Genomic DNA, 17,270 nt, shown 5'->3' on the forward strand with positions numbered 1-17,270 from the left:
CCATCAGTAATATAAAATGGCTAAACTCAAAGAAACAACTAAATACAAAATGACAAAGTGGTATGAAACAAAAATCCCTTAAAATAACAATTACAGTTTTAACTATTAGCTTATGGTGTGTGATGAGTTGCACTGTGATGCCAAAGATCAACTAATTTAATATGGTTAAATACTTAATTAAAAACTGGCATCTTGATTATTTGAAATGAATGTGTAATCTATTAATTCAAGGAGTGTTTCCATGTTTCTTACAGGCACAAGAGGGTTAATTAATAACTACATGTATGGTTAAGCAATATCACTCAGACATAACTGAGAGAGAATTTACACAAAACGCTGACATCAGACAATTAACTAGTGAAGGATACAGGTAATTAAAAATGAATTTATTATTATTAGTTTATATTAAATCTATGGAAGCCCATTTCCGCCACTTGAAAAAAATAAAATCCCCATGAAAAGTCATTATGAGATAAAAAAAAGTCGAAATAATGAGATAAAAAGTCGAAATAATGAGATAAAAAGTCATGAGATAAGAAAGTTGAAATAATGAGATAAAAAATCATTATGAGATAAAAAGTCATAATGAGATAAGAAAGTCGAAATAATGAGATAAAAAATCATGAGATAAAAAGTCATGAGATAAGAAGTGCGCATGCGCTGCAGTGGCGCTGTCTTTAAAGGTCCCTTCATCACCTTGCTGCTCTCCACCATGCAAACGGCATCTAGTCCTAAATAAGGTAACTATTACAGGTGACTTTTGTAAATGTTAGATGTTACATATAGCCTATATTGCAGCTAAACTACAACAATGCAGTTTATAGCTTTGACATTACCTGTTATGAATATAATATAATATATATGCCTATAGTTTTGTGGTAACGTTCACGGGTTAGAGTTAGAGCAACTCACAGCAGCAGTATGCCTACACTATTGTCATTAGTGGCGTGAACGTTACCACAAAACTATAGGCATATATATTATAGTTCATAACAGGTAATGTCAAAGCTATGAACTGCATTGTTGTAGTTTAGCTGCAATATAGGCTATATGTAACATCTAACATTTACAAAAGTCACCTGTAATAGTTACCTTATTTAGGACTAGATAGATGCTGTTTGCATGGTGGAGAGCAGCAAGGTGATGAAGGGACCTTTAAAGACAGCGCCACTGCAGCGCATGCGCACTTCTTATCTCATAATTATGACTTTTATCTCATTATTTCGACTTTCTTATCTCATAATTATGACTTTCTATCTCATTATTTCGACGTTCTTATCTCATAATTATGACTTTTTATCTCATTATGACTTTTTATCTCATTATGACTTTTTATCTCATAATGACTTTTTATCTCATTATTATGACTTTTTATCTCATGACTTTTTATCTCATTATTATGACTTTTTATCTCATTATGACTTTTTATCTCATTATGACTTTTTATCTCATGACTTTTTATCTCATGACTTTTTATCTCATTATTATGACTTTTTATCTCATAATTTCGACTTTCTTTTCTCATAATTATGACTTTTTATCTCATTATTTCGACTTTTTTATCTCATGACTTTTCATGGGGATTTTATTTTTTTCAAGTGGCGGAAATGGGCTTCCATATAAACCAAATGTAAACATAATAATTATTTGTTTCTTCGAAAGGTAAAGCCTTTTGTCAATCAATTTCTATATGTATGCTGCCCTCTAGCGGAGAACACCGGAACAACTGTTCACACGTTCCGGTACATTTTAACCTACATTTTGCAACTACGTCAGCCTAATGTATTACACCTTGTGCACGAGCAGTGTCAATATGCCGTAGCTATTAAAAACACTAGTTATTTTAGAGACTAAAGGTTGACGCATTTGAATCAATGTTCGGTGAGACATCGTGTGTTTATCGTGTATAGGCTAGGAACTGTTTACAGGTATTGCTTTAGTTATTACTATGTTTTTGTACAGCTTTGAGCACCTGCTTGTTGAACATTATCTTCCAGCCCTACTATTCTGCTCTTCTTATTTGTGTTGCAACGTAAATCATCAGCATGACGACTTCCTTAGCAACCTGGCGTGTCTATAGCAACAATTGGAGCTAACACAGGCGGAATAAAGGCAAATATGATCTGTTCCAAAAAATCACTTTGGCAACAAGTGTGTGAAGGTAAGCCAACCATGTTTTATTTGTTCAAACCTCCTGTCGTGTTCTGGTCAAATCTGACCGATTTACTCCTTTCATCAATCATAAACATTGTGTTTTACATGTTGTTGCTTCAAGACCTCATGATATTCTCCACAGCAGGCATTTGAACATATTTGCTGATCACCACTTGTCTTTTTTAGTGGTTTAGTCAACTTTGTGACACCTTCGATGTTCCTAGTCATAGGAAATGATTGGACATATCCCTATTATTTTTCATCCATGTTTCCATGTGTTTCTTCTTTGTATATTTACTGCAGTTATTCATGTCAACCAGTAGTCTGAGACATTGTTCACAGATTAAAAGGGTGTTGGAAAACAATTAGGTGATGGGTGCAATCTGAAAAAAAGACCGGTCAAATTGAACCAGGAATATCGGAGTAAAGGGGAAGAATCAAAGTATTTTTTTTTCTATAAAGTAAATGGTGTTAAATGATGGCATGTGTTTTTGTAGCGATTGAAGCCGAGCATCCCAGTCCTCCCAGTGCTGTGTGGACAGAAAGCAGCTCAGGGACAAACCACTCCCAGTACAGCGCCAGTAAACCCTCCCCGGTCTTCTGTGGACTCCCCACAGCCACGGTCAGCTCACCCTTTAGTTTCTTCATCTCTGTGGCTGACAAGTTTACATCCTGTAACACTGGCATCCTCTGAACTGAATTGGTTTCAATAGGTGTGTGTGGACGATGACCCTCTCAGAGACTTTGACTCTCTGCGTTGCCATCCTGCTCTTCCTGGCCACTCTGTGTTAGGAAAACCTTGTCTTTCAAAAATGAAGCGTCCCCCTGCAGCTGAGATGCCTCCACAACTACATAAAAGTAAGATGACGATCATATTAAACTTGTTTTGTTAAGCATTTTTCAAAACAGTTACAAAGATACAGAGTACAAGAATAAAAAACAAGAAAAAACACCCCAATAAAACCGTAAGGTAAAAGGAGGTAAAGGAGAAGTTGTGAAAGAGGGATTAAAACCAGACTGCACAGGGAGAAAAACACTAACTGATTTACAGCTTTGTGTGTGTGTGTGTGTGTGTGTGTGTGTGTGTGTGTGTGTGTGTGTGTGTGTGTGTGTGTGTGTGTGTGTGTGTGTGTGTGTGTGTGTGTGTGTGTGTGTGTGTGTGTGTGTGTGTGTGTGTGTGTGTGTGTGTGTGTGTGTGTGTGTGTGTGTGTGTGTGTGTGTGTGTGTGTGTGTGTGTGTGTGTGTGTGTGTGTCAGGTCCTGTCACACATTTTTTGGAGCGGAGAGTGTTTCCGGTGTTATTGCCTGGACTGGAAGCTTTGCTGACAGAAGCACAGAAACATGGCTGTCTGGAGGTCTGTATTTATTTTTGATAAATGTTTTACCACAAATTAGTGTAATTAAAACTTGGGCAACACATTTGATTGCATTGTCTCTTAGAATAGATATGGTAAAATGGACATCATTTCCTCAAGCACTAGTGCAGTGTTTAGGAACCTGTACTTTATTTGGCTGTTTAAATGTTCTATTATTCTTTAAACTTTCCACTGCCAATCAGTTGGCAATATTGCAGTTTTTACTTCACCACATGTATTTTACAGCTATAGTTGGTATTTTATTTGCTAATTAAAAACAAAGTAGTCCTAAATACTACTTCTGCATGGTGCATGGCATCTATCACTTTCTTTTGTGTTGCAGAGGGAAAGAACAGCATTTAACCCGTGTGACTTCCTGACTGAGTGGCTCTACAAGTAAGAGACAACATACACACACCCTCAATGTTTATATTATTTTCACTCATGTACTTCATCATTTTGATTGGGTTTCATGTTTGTTTTGTGGTCCTTTACCTCTCCTCCTTTATCCTCAGTCAAAACCCCCGCAGACGAGAGCAGGTTCCAGTGAACTTCCATGACATCCCCTTTGTGAAGGACTGGATTAAAACAAAGTGAGTGTCTTCCAAACCACACACACACACACACACACACACACACACACACACACACACACACACACACACACACACACACACACACACACACACACACACACACACACACACTACAGTTGTAACCTCCAAATGTATTGTTTTTTCAAGAAATTATAGACATTATTCTTTGGCCCTTTTGTTCCATTGTTACCAGTTTGAGTATAAAGCAAACAATAATTTCAAGATAAATAATTATGTGAAGACTATATATAAGGTAAGACAAACATGCTCATTCAACGATGATGCGATATGTTCTAATGATTTTCAATTGTTTTATCTTCAGTCCCAGGCCTCCTGTCCCTCTGTTTCTCCTGCTGAGCGAGGATCAGGCTGCTCTGCTCATCCAGGCTTTCTGGAGGGGATACAAGGTACACTCTATATAAAATAACTTGATATAGCAATGCACTATAACTTGACATATTTATGCTTAACCTCAGTGGTTCCTGTTAACTCAAATTAATTAAAAAAACTTTTAAAAACAAGGGACATTTTAATTTAGAAGTAGAAAGCTTGAAGCCTGCAATAACTCCATACACCACAGCAAGTCTGCTGCTTGCCTGTGTAAGTGTGTGGGTCTGTTCTCCTGACAAACAATAGGCACTATACTGCATGTGCATTGGCCAACAGTGCGTTCTTGTTGTATAATCCCATTCTGCTGAAAGGCCCCGCTTGCACAGGGACTGCAATTTCATTCAGCAGCTTGATTATGTCATCAGCGATGCTGGGATTGATTTTCTTCCTGTGTGGGTGTCATGGTCTGAGTACTCTGTGCTGTGATATAGACAGAAACTAAACAAACAGCAGACATTTCTTCACACTCGTACACAAATAAACCAAGTATTGTGTGCTGTGTAGGGATGAAAGCAGGGGTCATGTTTCTCTATCTCTACAGAAGCTTATTTTTCATGGTCTACCCTTCGTGCTTGTTGGAGGATTGAGCTTTAGCGTTTTTGCACAAACCATTGAGAGGAAAAGATGCCAGCTGTGCTGTCACATATTATTACATTCTGTTTGAGTGATCTGAACAGTTTTGCATGGTGTGTTTGAGGGTATGCGCACGAAATATCTATTGAATGTGTGTGTGCATGCGTCCATGTTTGGGTACTTGCACACCAGTAGGGGGCAACACTTCCTCTTCTGTTTCTGTAACAGAAAAAAATCTAAATAAATCGTACTGGTCTCTGCTCACATTAGGTGGCAGCAGTGCGCCGGCCCCCTTTCCCTACTCACTGTGTTTACCCTAACCAAAGAGAGGTTCAGTGAGGCCGCTGATAACACTGCAGCTCAGCACCCCAAGGGATTTAGAGGGAGAGACTCAGCCAGGAGGAGAAAAAAGTGAGAGAATGGGAGGATATATCCAAAAGGATGAAGCTCAGGCTATATTAGGAACACTTTCAGATGGACAACAAAAGAGAGAAGAGAGGCAAGATGATGTTTCAGAGTGGCTTTGGATTAGGAATGGGATATGGATGAGGGAAATGCAGCTTTAGCTAAATCTGGGGCGGCTAAAAGTAGGCAGAGAGATGGAGCCTCTGGGAAGCGCAGGGAGGCCGCAGCACATTCAGGGTCTGAAATGAGGGTTTGCTCCTTCAGATCATGACTTATTCAAAGTACACAGAGTGGAGATATTTTGGGTAGGCACTGGGGCGAAGTCCTGACAAGCGTTGTAGTGTCACATTGCTGCTGTTACCTTGGCTTGAGAAAACAGCCGTTTACAGCTCAGTGGGCAGCAGAGCAGAGGACATCAGCACAAAAAGTGTGAAACACCGGTGTAAAAGTTATTAGTTCCTTTTTTTCTAACACCTTTTGTGTGTGTCTGCTAGTGTGAGAATGTGTACTGTATGTGTGTGTATTGCAAATAGCGTGTGATATCATGTATTATCCAACCCTAATCCTTCTAAACGATTCTGATCATATCAAAATATTGTCTCACAGATTGGATTTGAAGTGAACAATACAGGCTATATTTCATCATAATCTCTCCTGCTTTGTAAGGTCTTGAGATATTTTGAGGTTTTAATAGGAGTGTAATAGGATTATGAGATTTTGAACACTAAAAAACATGACTCAATCATTAATAAGTTTTCTGTGTGTTTTTTTAAATATTACACAAAATATTGTAACATAAAGATATTTAATGTTATGATTAGCCCATCTCTACTTCCATTAAAATAGCCTTCTCCACCCCATCTCCTCCACACACCCTCTTATTTCCCCCCACTCTTACACTCTCTGGCGTTATATAACCTGCCTGACGCAAGGCTGACTGCAGAGAGTGTGTGTGCGTGTGTATTCATGGGAGTGTGCGTGTGAATCCATGGGAGTGTGCATGTTGGTGAGAAAGATAGACAGTAAGACCGAGGCCCACAAAGCAGGGGAGGGGGTATATGTGACACTAGTAGTTTCATCAGTCCGTTATGAATCTATTTTATAAAAACAGATTTGGGAGTGAAGAAGAGCAGCGATAGAGATAGTGTACACACACACACACACACACACACACACACACACACACACACACACACACACACACACACACCACTAAATCATGTGTCTGACCTAGACAATCCGACTGTCTCTTGTTTCTCCCATGTACATCTATGAAGAGCTAAACATATTACATAATCTTCTTCACACTGTGTGCATTAGCTCAACACTAATCCATTCATCCTTGCCTGCTACTGCACACACACACACACACACACACACACACACACACACACACACACACACACACACACACACACACACACACACACACACACACACACACACACACACACACACACACACACACACACACACACACACACACACACACACTCGGTTGATCACTCTCAGGTCTGGTCTAATGTGGCTGCTGTGTAATAAATAGGCATTACAATTAGGCTGTCGGTATTAATACTGTGTGGTCAGGTAGAGAGGCAGGCTTTCATCATAATCATATCCTGCCCACAGCCCTGTCTAACCTCACCAAGAATACTACATTCTGGTTAAAGTGTTATTTGTTTCAGTACATGATTTGATTTCAGGTTTGTTACTAAATTATTTGATGGTTTGAAAATCTTAACGGAATAGTACAACATTTAATAAAATATGCTTATTTGATTTCTGGCAGAGAGGTAGACGAGAAGATCGATGCCACTCTCATTTTTGTCCGGTAAATACAAAGCTGATTACAGGAAATGGAGAGAAATGGCGAGCTGGCTCTGTCCAAATAACGAAGTGTAATCGTGACAATTCACAATAACGTACACTAGAGATGAGTGTTACCAATCTGTTCGTCTTACTCTCCAAAAACAAACCAAATAAGGATACATTGCCAAAATGTTGAACTGCTGTGAAATCTTCAGTCGTTTGATTGTCACGGTCATTGGTTTTTGAGTTGTAGAAGAAGCATTGTTTCTGGTTAAAGTCGCAGGAACCCTAATGTAGTTTCTGAAGTGGGGGGTTTTATGAGAGGACCATTGGCCAGTGTTATTATCATTTATTAAGTACACTCCAATACATATTTTGTTAAGGTCCCAAATTGTCTTCTAGAGCTAGTAAGACCAGATATTGTCTAAAAGTAGGACACTGAGTATTGCATTTATTCCACATGACATCAACTAATAGAGCTGTCTGAAACACACACACACACACACACACACACACACACACACACACACACACACACACACACACACACACACACACACACACACACACACACACACACACACACACACACACACACACACACACACACACAGAACTAGGTCTTCGATTCCAGCTGAATGAGCAGAGCAGTGATGAATGGTTTGAATTGAGGTCCAGTGTTAAGTCAATGCTTGGCCACGTGCAGTGACACAGAAAAGATGTCACTCTAGTAGCCGGTTGTTTGTTTGTCCTTACCTCCCCCTCCTGCAGAAGGGCTGTAGGGTCCCGCTGCCCCTGAATGTGATGGACTGGTCATAACACGAAAGGCCAATTCCTATTCCTGTAATATCCACTATCATCCGTAATACATCGTTGTTTAGGTCTTGTTCTTACAAACGGTTGATTTACAGTGCAACCACTTCCTTTGCCTGAAGCATGAATCATTCCTCCGCTGGGTAAACCTTGATGGAAGCCTCATCGTCAAACAAAAAGATGATGGATGGGTGGGTGGGTGGGGGGGTGTGGTGTAGATGTAGATGGCTGTGGCGGCTGTGTCCGTCTTTATGCAGCCTGTCAGTGTGTCTGGTGATGTGACTGCAGCCAGTTCCTCTGAACAGAAGCCATTGTGCTGCTGCAGAGTGTGAGACTGGGAGAGGAGCTCGCTCTCACAGGCGCATTTGCACAAAAAGGGAATGCAGCTTGAAAGGCTGTGCAGCGGTATTGAAGTGTGTGAGAAAAAGGGCATTGGGTGCACCGTTTGTGACACTGTGTGGTTCAACGCAGTTTTATGGTTATGTGTTGAGTGTGGGCTGCTGGCTTTGGGAGATAGGAGAAGATGGAGTCCCTATTTTTAGTGTTTTTTGCTTTTGTGTCATCAACACGTGTGTTTTTGTGTGTTATGCAGGCAGGCTTGCAATGCTTTACAATTTGTTCAAATCACTCGGATCCCAAACCATCATGCATACAAGCATCAGTGTCGTGTGCAGCGACGTTGATCATCATAGCAACACGATACTGTATTATAGTAGATTAATTAATGCTTCAAACCAGGAAGAATACATTAGAAAATAAATACATTTGGTGTAATCAGCTGTACTGATTCAAACACTCAAGCACAGTTTTTTGTCTCGTGCCATCACAAGGAAACTGGCAAACTCGTGGAGAAAGCATGTATTTGAAAAGTCAGCTTTCTAAGAACGTTGACTTTAAATGTTGTCTTTGTTTGTGTGGCACATTGCAAATCTTTATGTCCTGGGGACTCTCGCTGTGAAAATGTTCCATTGTTCAGTAGCTGACAGCAACAGAAGAAGAAATGGAGGTACAAGGTTTCTGCAGGGCACAGATGAAGACTGACAGAGTAGAAATGGCCACACAGAAACAAATAGACGCACACAAACGATGGTGAGCAAACACGACATACTCCAACCCCCACCCCTCCTGACCCTCACCCTTCATTTCCATTTCTATGGTTTGCTCCCATCAGCAGAGGGGCTGTGTGCGGCACTGTGACACCCGGTGAATGAACTGTTGGAGCCCACTCGTCTTACCCATTCCTGAACCCATCGACAGGCTTATATAACAGGCCCACTTTCATACCCACTGCTAATAGCATCAACAGTGTGGCCATTCAAGCAGCAAAATGGAAAGATAGGAGTAATAGAGAAAACAAGATGGGAGAGAAAAACAGAGGGGAGAGGAGAGAGATATAACTGAAATGTGCTGGAGAATCAGAGGAAAATAAGGTGTTGGTTTGAGAGATAGTGTCACGTTGAGTATATGGAGACGAAGAAGTCGACTTGGGTACTTAAGAGGAGAGGGAAGACAAGAGGCGCGTTCACACTGCGGTACTTTTCCCACAAAGGTTCATGCAAACTTAGTTCATGATCGCGTTCACACCAAAAAGAGCCGGTACTAAAATAAGTTCATGCGAACCTTTTTACCCCCTCGATTCGAGCGGCTCTTTTGTGAGAAAATAGCTATGGCTATAGTTTTGTGAAGCCGCCATTTTATTATCCTCGCGTTAGCATTATTAGCATTAGCCCAGCGCAGAAACGCAGAGAGACTAACTTATGGCAACACAAAATAAAACATGGGAGCGGTGGAGATGAGGAGGTGTCGGCGTTCTGGCGATTTACTCGGAAGCCAGTCCCCAACTCCGGGGACTTCCGGCCGGGGACTTTGGGCGGCAGTATACGCCGTGAAGTGGTTTGCGGCCTGCCAGTAAACCCAAAGCAGAAGAAGAAGAAGTGACGTCAGCGGCTTCATTTGCCTAATCCACCCCCAGGGACTTTTTCCGGTGTGAACGCGATCTGTACTTAGTTCATGCGAACTAAAGAGTTCGCATGAACTAAATTCGCATGAACCTTTGTGGGAAAAGTACCACAGTGTGAATGCGCCTAAGGGGAAGAAGCAGAGTTACTGGGAGGAATGGTTGTAAGTAGAGGAGATAAAGAAAGGAAAGCAAACTCTTCTGGGAAATGTTCTTTTCATCTAACGCTGTAAGTCTATGTAGTCATCTCTAAGGAAAGCCAGCAGTGTCCAAACAAACACAATAACTACAGGGGTTTCCCCAAAGCATGGGAACTCCCTTTGGAGAATTCAGATTAAAACATTTTACAATTAAAATTATGAAAATCAGGCAAACAAAAGTATAGATACAAAAGATTAAAAAACACAAGATAAAAAGACAATTATACATTTTGTAGAAAACAAGAGATAAGTCTGTATAAAAGCTTCTTTAAAAAGATGATTTTTGAAAAGGAATTTAAAGTTGTTTCTGATTCTGTTTCCTGATATAAGCTGACAACTGAAATGATGGCTGAGCATATCACGTTTACGTTTTTCCCCCTACTATTTTTTGCGAACAGTAAGATATGAAGTTAGGGATAAGCATGTCTGCTGCACAGATGTAACCGGAAAATAGCAAAGTACATGGTAGTGCCGTCCCAATATCATATTTACAACACAAATATATAATAATATAATTTACATTCACCCTTCACTTTGTTTTGTGTGAACTGAAAGAAACCAAAATGATTTAAGAGTTGCTCGTTCGTTGTGTAGTTGTCATTACCATGAGTATGTTTGAACATGATGGAGGGTGGAGGTTGTGGTGTCCACATTTACAGTAAATGAGCCACTTTAACCTCCATACAGGAACAGAAGGATTTATGAACTAACTAACACTTCGAATGGAAAACACTGTCAGCTTACTCACACTGAGTAGCCTAATTAACTTATTGGCAAAGTTTGCTTATGTCAATTTCTTGTTTGTTTGTTATACAAACCTGTAGATTAGGTCACGCCCAGATGTGCAGGAGCTGCACCAGTGGCAGAAAGAACTGAGAGAGAACCGTGACATCGCCAAAACTGTCGCGCAGTTCTGGGCCCAACGAGAGAGCCGGGGTAAGAGCGAACACACACACACACACTCACACGGTATCACTGAATGCCAGGCTCTCAGGCAACACAATACTATTGATCTTTTATTTTCTCATGGTGCCAAACAGCTGCTGATAGGCAGGCAGGATGCCAGAGCACGTCAGAATCCACACAGACAGGCTTTAATGCAATATATATTACCCCATACACAGTATACACAGTACACAAACACGTATATCAGCTGGTGCACAGTACAGTCTCAAGCACTCGTATAAACTGCAGATACAGTATTCATCCAAACGAGACTTTGAAGTTAAAGCAGAGCGATAAGGAGAGCAGTGACACAGAGAGAGAGAATGAGGGCAGAGAATAAGAAGGAGACGGGGAGAGTGAGCGCAGAAAGACTGAGAAGATCGAAAGTGAAGTAGAGAAAAGCAAGTGTCTGCAGGGCGCAGGGTGTGTGTGAGTGATGGAGAGGTAGAGGATACAGTACATGTGAAGAATTAGAGGAGATACAGACAGGGCAAAGAGAGATAAAGACAGAGAAGTGTGTGTGTGTGTGTGTGTGTGTGTGTGTGTGTGTGTGTGTGTGTGTGTGTGTGTGTGTGTGTGTGTGTGTGTGTGTGTGTGTGTGTGTGTGTGTGTGTGTGTGTGTGTGTGTGTGTGTGTGTGTGTGTGTGTGTGTGTGTGTGTGTGTGTGTGTGTGTGTGTGTGTGTGTGTGTGTGTGTGTGTGTGTACTGTATGCACACATGAAGGACAAAGCAGAGCAGCTGAGAATGCAGGCCCATGTCCAGTTTGACTGAAGAGTGATTTCTCTTTGAACTTGAACACACACACACACACACACACACACACACACACACACACACACACACACACACACACACACACACACACACACACACACACACACACACACACACACACACACTTTGGTACACTGTCCACATGATTGCCATCAGAAAGTCCTCCTCCTGATTCTCGAGGTTAACAGATACTGTTGTGATGCTGATTTTAGCTGGAAGGATGGCATTGTGGGTCAAACACTTGGAAATATCTTAACAACTATTGGATGGATTGTGATTAAATGTTTTGCCTCAAGCACCACAATGAGGTTTGATGTATGACTAACACCTCCAAAAGGAATGACATTCCCCTCAGCTGTACTTTGTGGTTTGTGCTAATTAGCTAATGTTAATATACTCCACTTAAAGGATGAACATGGTCAACGTTATACCTCTTAAACATGAATATACTGTATACGCATATAATGCTAGCTTTAGCATTGCTAACATGTTTGCCACACATGTCATCTATTGTAACAATGTAACTCCATGTGTTCTGAAAGTGCATGGAAACTAGTTAGCAAGTGGACTTCTCCAGCCGAGCAATTACACTATGAGAGGGAGCAGAGTGACTCAAACAGCAACGTTGTGGGCCATACAAACCAACACACATATTGAAAAACAACAAACTCCATGTAGACTTGTTTTATCTTACTTTTGTTACATGACATAGAAACTTAATTAATTTCCGAAGTTATGTTACAAACATAGTTGTTTAAACCCAAACCCTGATCTTTTTGTTTATCTGACCAAGTAGTATTGCTGCCAAAACTCTGCACTGCACTGCAACGCTCGAGAATGGGAATGCACACAAAATAACAATATAAGGTAATAGTTGTAAGATATCACACGACCAGGTGTATGAGGAATTGTGATGTAAGCCGAGTGGGACTGTACTCTGGTGTTAATACTTTGAGAGTTTGCCACTACCAGAAACAACGTTCACACTAAAGTTCTTATATGACTCGTGCATCCAAACATATTTATTAAGGGTGCTTCAAATGAATGTGCATACAGGATAGACGATGATGAACAGACACTCCAACCTGCACACTAACGCCATGTGTCGCTATCAGCACCTCTGTTTTTGTCACCCACAAACAATGACACCACCATAAACACAGGTTTCTTCCACGCTGACACATTCCTCACAACAAAGGCGCTCTCTGCTCTGCCGCGCTGTGCTGCTGCCGCTGTCCTGCTGCTGCACCACTACTGCTGACCTTACATTTTTGCAGGGGGCCTGGGGATGTTTGTGTTTGTAAGAGAATGTATGAGTTGAAAAGAGAGTCAGCCCAGACCGTCGTGAACAGAACTGATCCCTTCAACAGAATCTGAAATGGATGAGAGAGAGAAATCGAAATGTGTGAGCTAGCGGAGGAGTTTGGTGCTGAAGTTGCAGTTGGTGGTTTTGCCTGTTGTTGTTTGTAATGATGCAAACACTACCCCTCAGCACTGGCAGATGATATGACCCATGAGTGGGACGGAGCCTGTGGTACATGGGGGGTGAGTGAGTGAGAGAATTATATAGGGAAGCCCCCCCCTACTGTATAGATGCTCTTTAAGTCGATACAGCAACAGCTGCACTCGTCTCATTTGACCCGAGGAGACAGCAAGCGATACCTCTTCTGTCATTCCACATTTCACAGCCTGTAATCAGAATTAGTCAGAGACGGAGAGGAAAACAAAAGCGGGAAAGAGCAAAGTAACCCAGAGAGCAGACACATGGTGAGACCTCAAGGTCGGAGGTCACGGCTCATTGGGCAGGTGCAGCTCTCAACAGCTCATGAATGACTGTCCTTGACTTGAAGCCTGACGTACCATCAGTCCAAGCTAACAGAGTTGTTAGCTAGCAGAGTATTTAGCCAGCCTCTGAAATCCCCTTATACCTCTTGGTAAAAGTTATAATTTAAAGGTCCCCTATTAAACTATTTTTCATCAATATATTATAGCTCTCTGATATATACGAAACATGTCTCTGAAGTGTTTTGCTCGAAATACCAAACAGATCATCCCATAAACCTCTCTGTTTCAGCCCTGTTTCAAAAATGCTGATTCTGGGTCTGTTACTTTAGATGACAATAAGGAGCCCCTCCCCACGCCGCTCTGAGAGATATTTGGTTAAAAAGGACACAATGGTGCTCTAGGAGGAGATTCAGGTGATAAAGTGTGGAGGGGGGGGGGGGGTACCTTGTTGGTTATTGGATAATGGTTACATAAGACAAAAAACCTTTATGACATCATAAAGTGGCTCAAATTTGATCAGCTCATTTTCAGACAGGTTTTTATATAAATGGATCAGGACAAAAAGAGAGCGAATCTTTTTTCCTGAAACGTTCAGAATCTCTTTCCACAGAGGGGACACATGTTTATGTATAAAAGACATGAACAAGTGGATTTTGCACAATAGGTGACCTTTAATGTTAATAATAATAAAATTACAGTTATATTAATGTTCCAATTACATTTTACTTTTGCATTTTTCAGTAACTAATATGTGTTATGCCTTCACACACCAGAGTATTGTACTTAATAAAGAAAAGAGGCTTACTGTACAGTAGAATTAGATTTCTAAAAATAGTGGTGTAAACAATTCATGATGCTATTAAGCCGTGATATAAGCAGTGCAGAGCGGCGGCCATTAGCGCGACCAGTTGGGAACTTGGAGAGACTCGCATGCACTCTTCTTATGGGCTGCACACTCGCAACGTCAATGTAAACAAAGCACAATAACTCAAAATACCCCACACACAGGTAGCCATTGCTCCACTGTGTCTTTACATTGCAAATATGATGTTTGTCTGAGTTATGTTTATGGAACCTTTAAGGATGCATTTCTTCTTTGTCTCCAGTTGGCTCTGCAATGACAAATCTTCCGGGAAGCCCCCAGCCCGGCATCTCAGATGTGTCCATCCAGGTGGTTTCCCCTACCCCGCAGAGCACCGTGGTCCACACCCCCACCCCCCAGATGAACTCTGACGGCATCGAGTGGCTGACCCCCAGCCTGCGCGGTGCGGAGAAGATGGCCTCCTCAACAGTGACCGATTTCCTGGCTGTATCCATGCATGGTGAAAAATCCCTGACTGCACCTCCCTTTGACTAGAAACATGAACAACGTGGACTGGTGGCATTGTTAACTGAAATGATTAGCTCTGTGAACAAGGCTTTCCTGGTGATTAAAAGCTATAAACCTCTGTTAGGCTGACGTCAAACCGAGCGAAGTGATCATTGAAACAAGCCATTAAAAAACGACTGTAACCAATTGGACACGCTGTGCAGGGATTTATGGTCAGAGGTTCGTGTCTAATTAGTTGATTGCTTTCATTGCCTTTTCGATGGATCACTTCCATTCACAAGTTGTTTTAACAGATGAACCGCATGTAATACGCATGTAATACGCATGTAATATGTAATACATATTATTACGGTCGGGAGAGAAGTCTCTCGTAACAGACTTCATATTGTGTCCCAGCACCTCTAGCTGATAGCTCACTGGAAGATAATCACATAGAATTTCCTTGACTTGTCATTTCCTTTTTCATTTGCAATTACATATAACTGCACAAAAGAAGTTATAGCGTTTCCATTCAAGCCAGGAATTGAGGCCAGAGTGAAAGGTGAGTCAGCGTTTAGAGCAGCACTTTTCTATCCTGTTTATCAGGAAAGGAAATGACCCTGTCAGGGAAACGGAGAATAAAAAAAGAGGGTGGACGATTGACAGTTGTCGTACAGAGCAGATAGTCCTTACTGTTTCATAAGCAATAATTGCCCTGTTTTTTATCTCCTGACACACATCTAACACCTTTTGTTTTAATTAGTTTATTTGTTTTTCGAGATGTAGCTAAAGGTTAAACATTTAGCATGTTGCCACTGATGACGCCATTACCTTTAGCAGACCTTTTTTATCCCTGGTAGCATTCAAACGCCATCTTAAATGTCACATATGAGCCATGGAAAGTTCATGAAATCCGATTAGAATAAAAATTCAGGATGAAAAAGACTGCGTGCTGCTCAACTGCATTTTTTTTTTTTAAATCTCCTTAAAAGGCATTTTTTGACACGCATCAGGAGGAGACGTTATAATCTGATGAGTGAACAAGTGCACTCCTGGCATATTTCCATCACGCACCTGAGAAGATACTTGTGGCTTCCCCTCCAGTGTCTCTGCAGAGCAGCGAGGCGGCGTCCTCCTGATGGACGGATTTCCTGTCCATCCCAGTCACTGATGCACACCGCCTCACACCGAGGCATGAGGAGGGTCATGTATCTCCCTCTGCAGGTATGTGGATGCCTGGGAGACAGCTGCCTCTGGGTAAAGTGATAAAACAGTTCATTTCCTTCTGGGGATATCTGATAGTGCAGCCAGCTCCAAAGAGTCTGGCAGCACTTTGCCCGACTGAAACTGGATCACACAGCAGGAGGAGGGATCGGGCACCAGACTGTCAGAGCCTGGAAACAACTGGCTCCGGGCTGCCATTTCTGTCCTTAGGTGGGAGCGTAGAATGAAACGTAGTTACACACAGTGTATTCCTGAGTGGGCTTAAAATGTATACACTGATTAGAGCTGCAAAGATTATTCAACTAATCAGTTGTTGGATGACAGAAAGAAATATGACTGCTTTGACAATCGATACCTGCTTTTTCTCTATTATTATAAACTAAAAACATTAAAGTTGTGCCCCAGACAGCTAAACAACGAGCTAGACCTCACTGTTAAGCCGAGGAGAGTTGCAGATTCAGGCGATGATTCTCTCTCCTCTCACATTTCAACTGGCTTATATGAAACATATTTATTATAGCTGCTTCAAAGAAAATGTTTGACATTTTTTTAGGGAAATGTGTTTATTACTTACTGTTCTATTGAGAGTAAGTGATATTTTATTACTTATATTATTGAATTTTGATAACATTCAAATTGTTGACAGTGGTTTCAACTTTCTCATTTAAGCTCTAACTGTTAGTAAAAGTAAAAGTATTTCATAAATACATGACTTATCCCTTAAATAATAAACAATGACATTTTTTTTTTTTAAATCTTAAAAGGACTTTTGTTTGGATGTTTCATTTATGTATGGGGGTTTTGATTTAACAATAAATAAATACAATGTTTTTTTATTACATGGTTTATCCAACATGGAGCATTGCCAAATTCATTGACCACCTTGTTCTTTTAATAACATAAATAACAAATCTTTAGCAAACAAAATGCATTTGAATTTCTTTAGAAAAAACTAAATGTGATGATTTGTATACTGTATCAC

At 41.0% G+C, this 17,270-nt stretch overlaps 1 protein-coding gene across 3 annotated transcripts; it reads left to right on the plus strand.

The window, feature by feature from the left end:
* Positions 1 to 2,080: 2,080 nt before the first annotated feature.
* Positions 2,081 to 16,953, plus strand: iqck (IQ motif containing K). 3 transcript variants are annotated; one of them, XM_034088636.2, is made up of 10 exons: positions 2,081 to 2,161; positions 2,652 to 2,776; positions 2,868 to 3,012; positions 3,411 to 3,508; positions 3,852 to 3,904; positions 4,024 to 4,101; positions 4,427 to 4,511; positions 11,076 to 11,187; positions 14,862 to 15,077; positions 16,057 to 16,953. In XM_034088636.2, the coding sequence occupies exons 1-10, from the start codon at positions 2,119 to 2,121 to the stop codon at positions 16,065 to 16,067; spliced, it is 966 nt and encodes a 321-aa protein (XP_033944527.1). In that variant the 5' UTR covers positions 2,081 to 2,118; the 3' UTR covers positions 16,068 to 16,953. The 3 variants fall into 3 exon arrangements, with proteins under 3 accessions (XP_033944527.1, XP_033944526.1, XP_033944528.1); XM_034088635.2 differs by having other exon boundaries at positions 16,169 to 16,953; XM_034088637.2 differs by lacking the exon at positions 16,057 to 16,953 and adding an exon at positions 12,767 to 12,837 and having other exon boundaries at positions 14,862 to 14,939.
* Positions 16,954 to 17,270: the final 317 nt, after the last annotated feature.

The sequence above is a fragment of the Pseudochaenichthys georgianus genome, chromosome 8 (assembly GCF_902827115.2).
Source record: "Pseudochaenichthys georgianus chromosome 8, fPseGeo1.2, whole genome shotgun sequence".
Lineage (NCBI taxonomy): Eukaryota > Metazoa > Chordata > Actinopteri > Perciformes > Channichthyidae > Pseudochaenichthys > Pseudochaenichthys georgianus.

Excerpts from the sequence above, each read along its gene's own strand:
- iqck (XM_034088635.2), top strand. The coding sequence starts at position 2,119 with ATGATCTGTTCCAAAAAATCACTTTGGCAACAAGTGTGTGAAG. Across the intron at positions 3,905-4,023 it reads CTGACTGAGTGGCTCTACAA|TCAAAACCCCCGCAGACGAG; the intron begins GTAAGAGACAAC and ends CTTTATCCTCAG. Across the intron at positions 11,188-14,861 it reads GGCCCAACGAGAGAGCCGGG|TTGGCTCTGCAATGACAAAT; the intron begins GTAAGAGCGAAC and ends CTTTGTCTCCAG.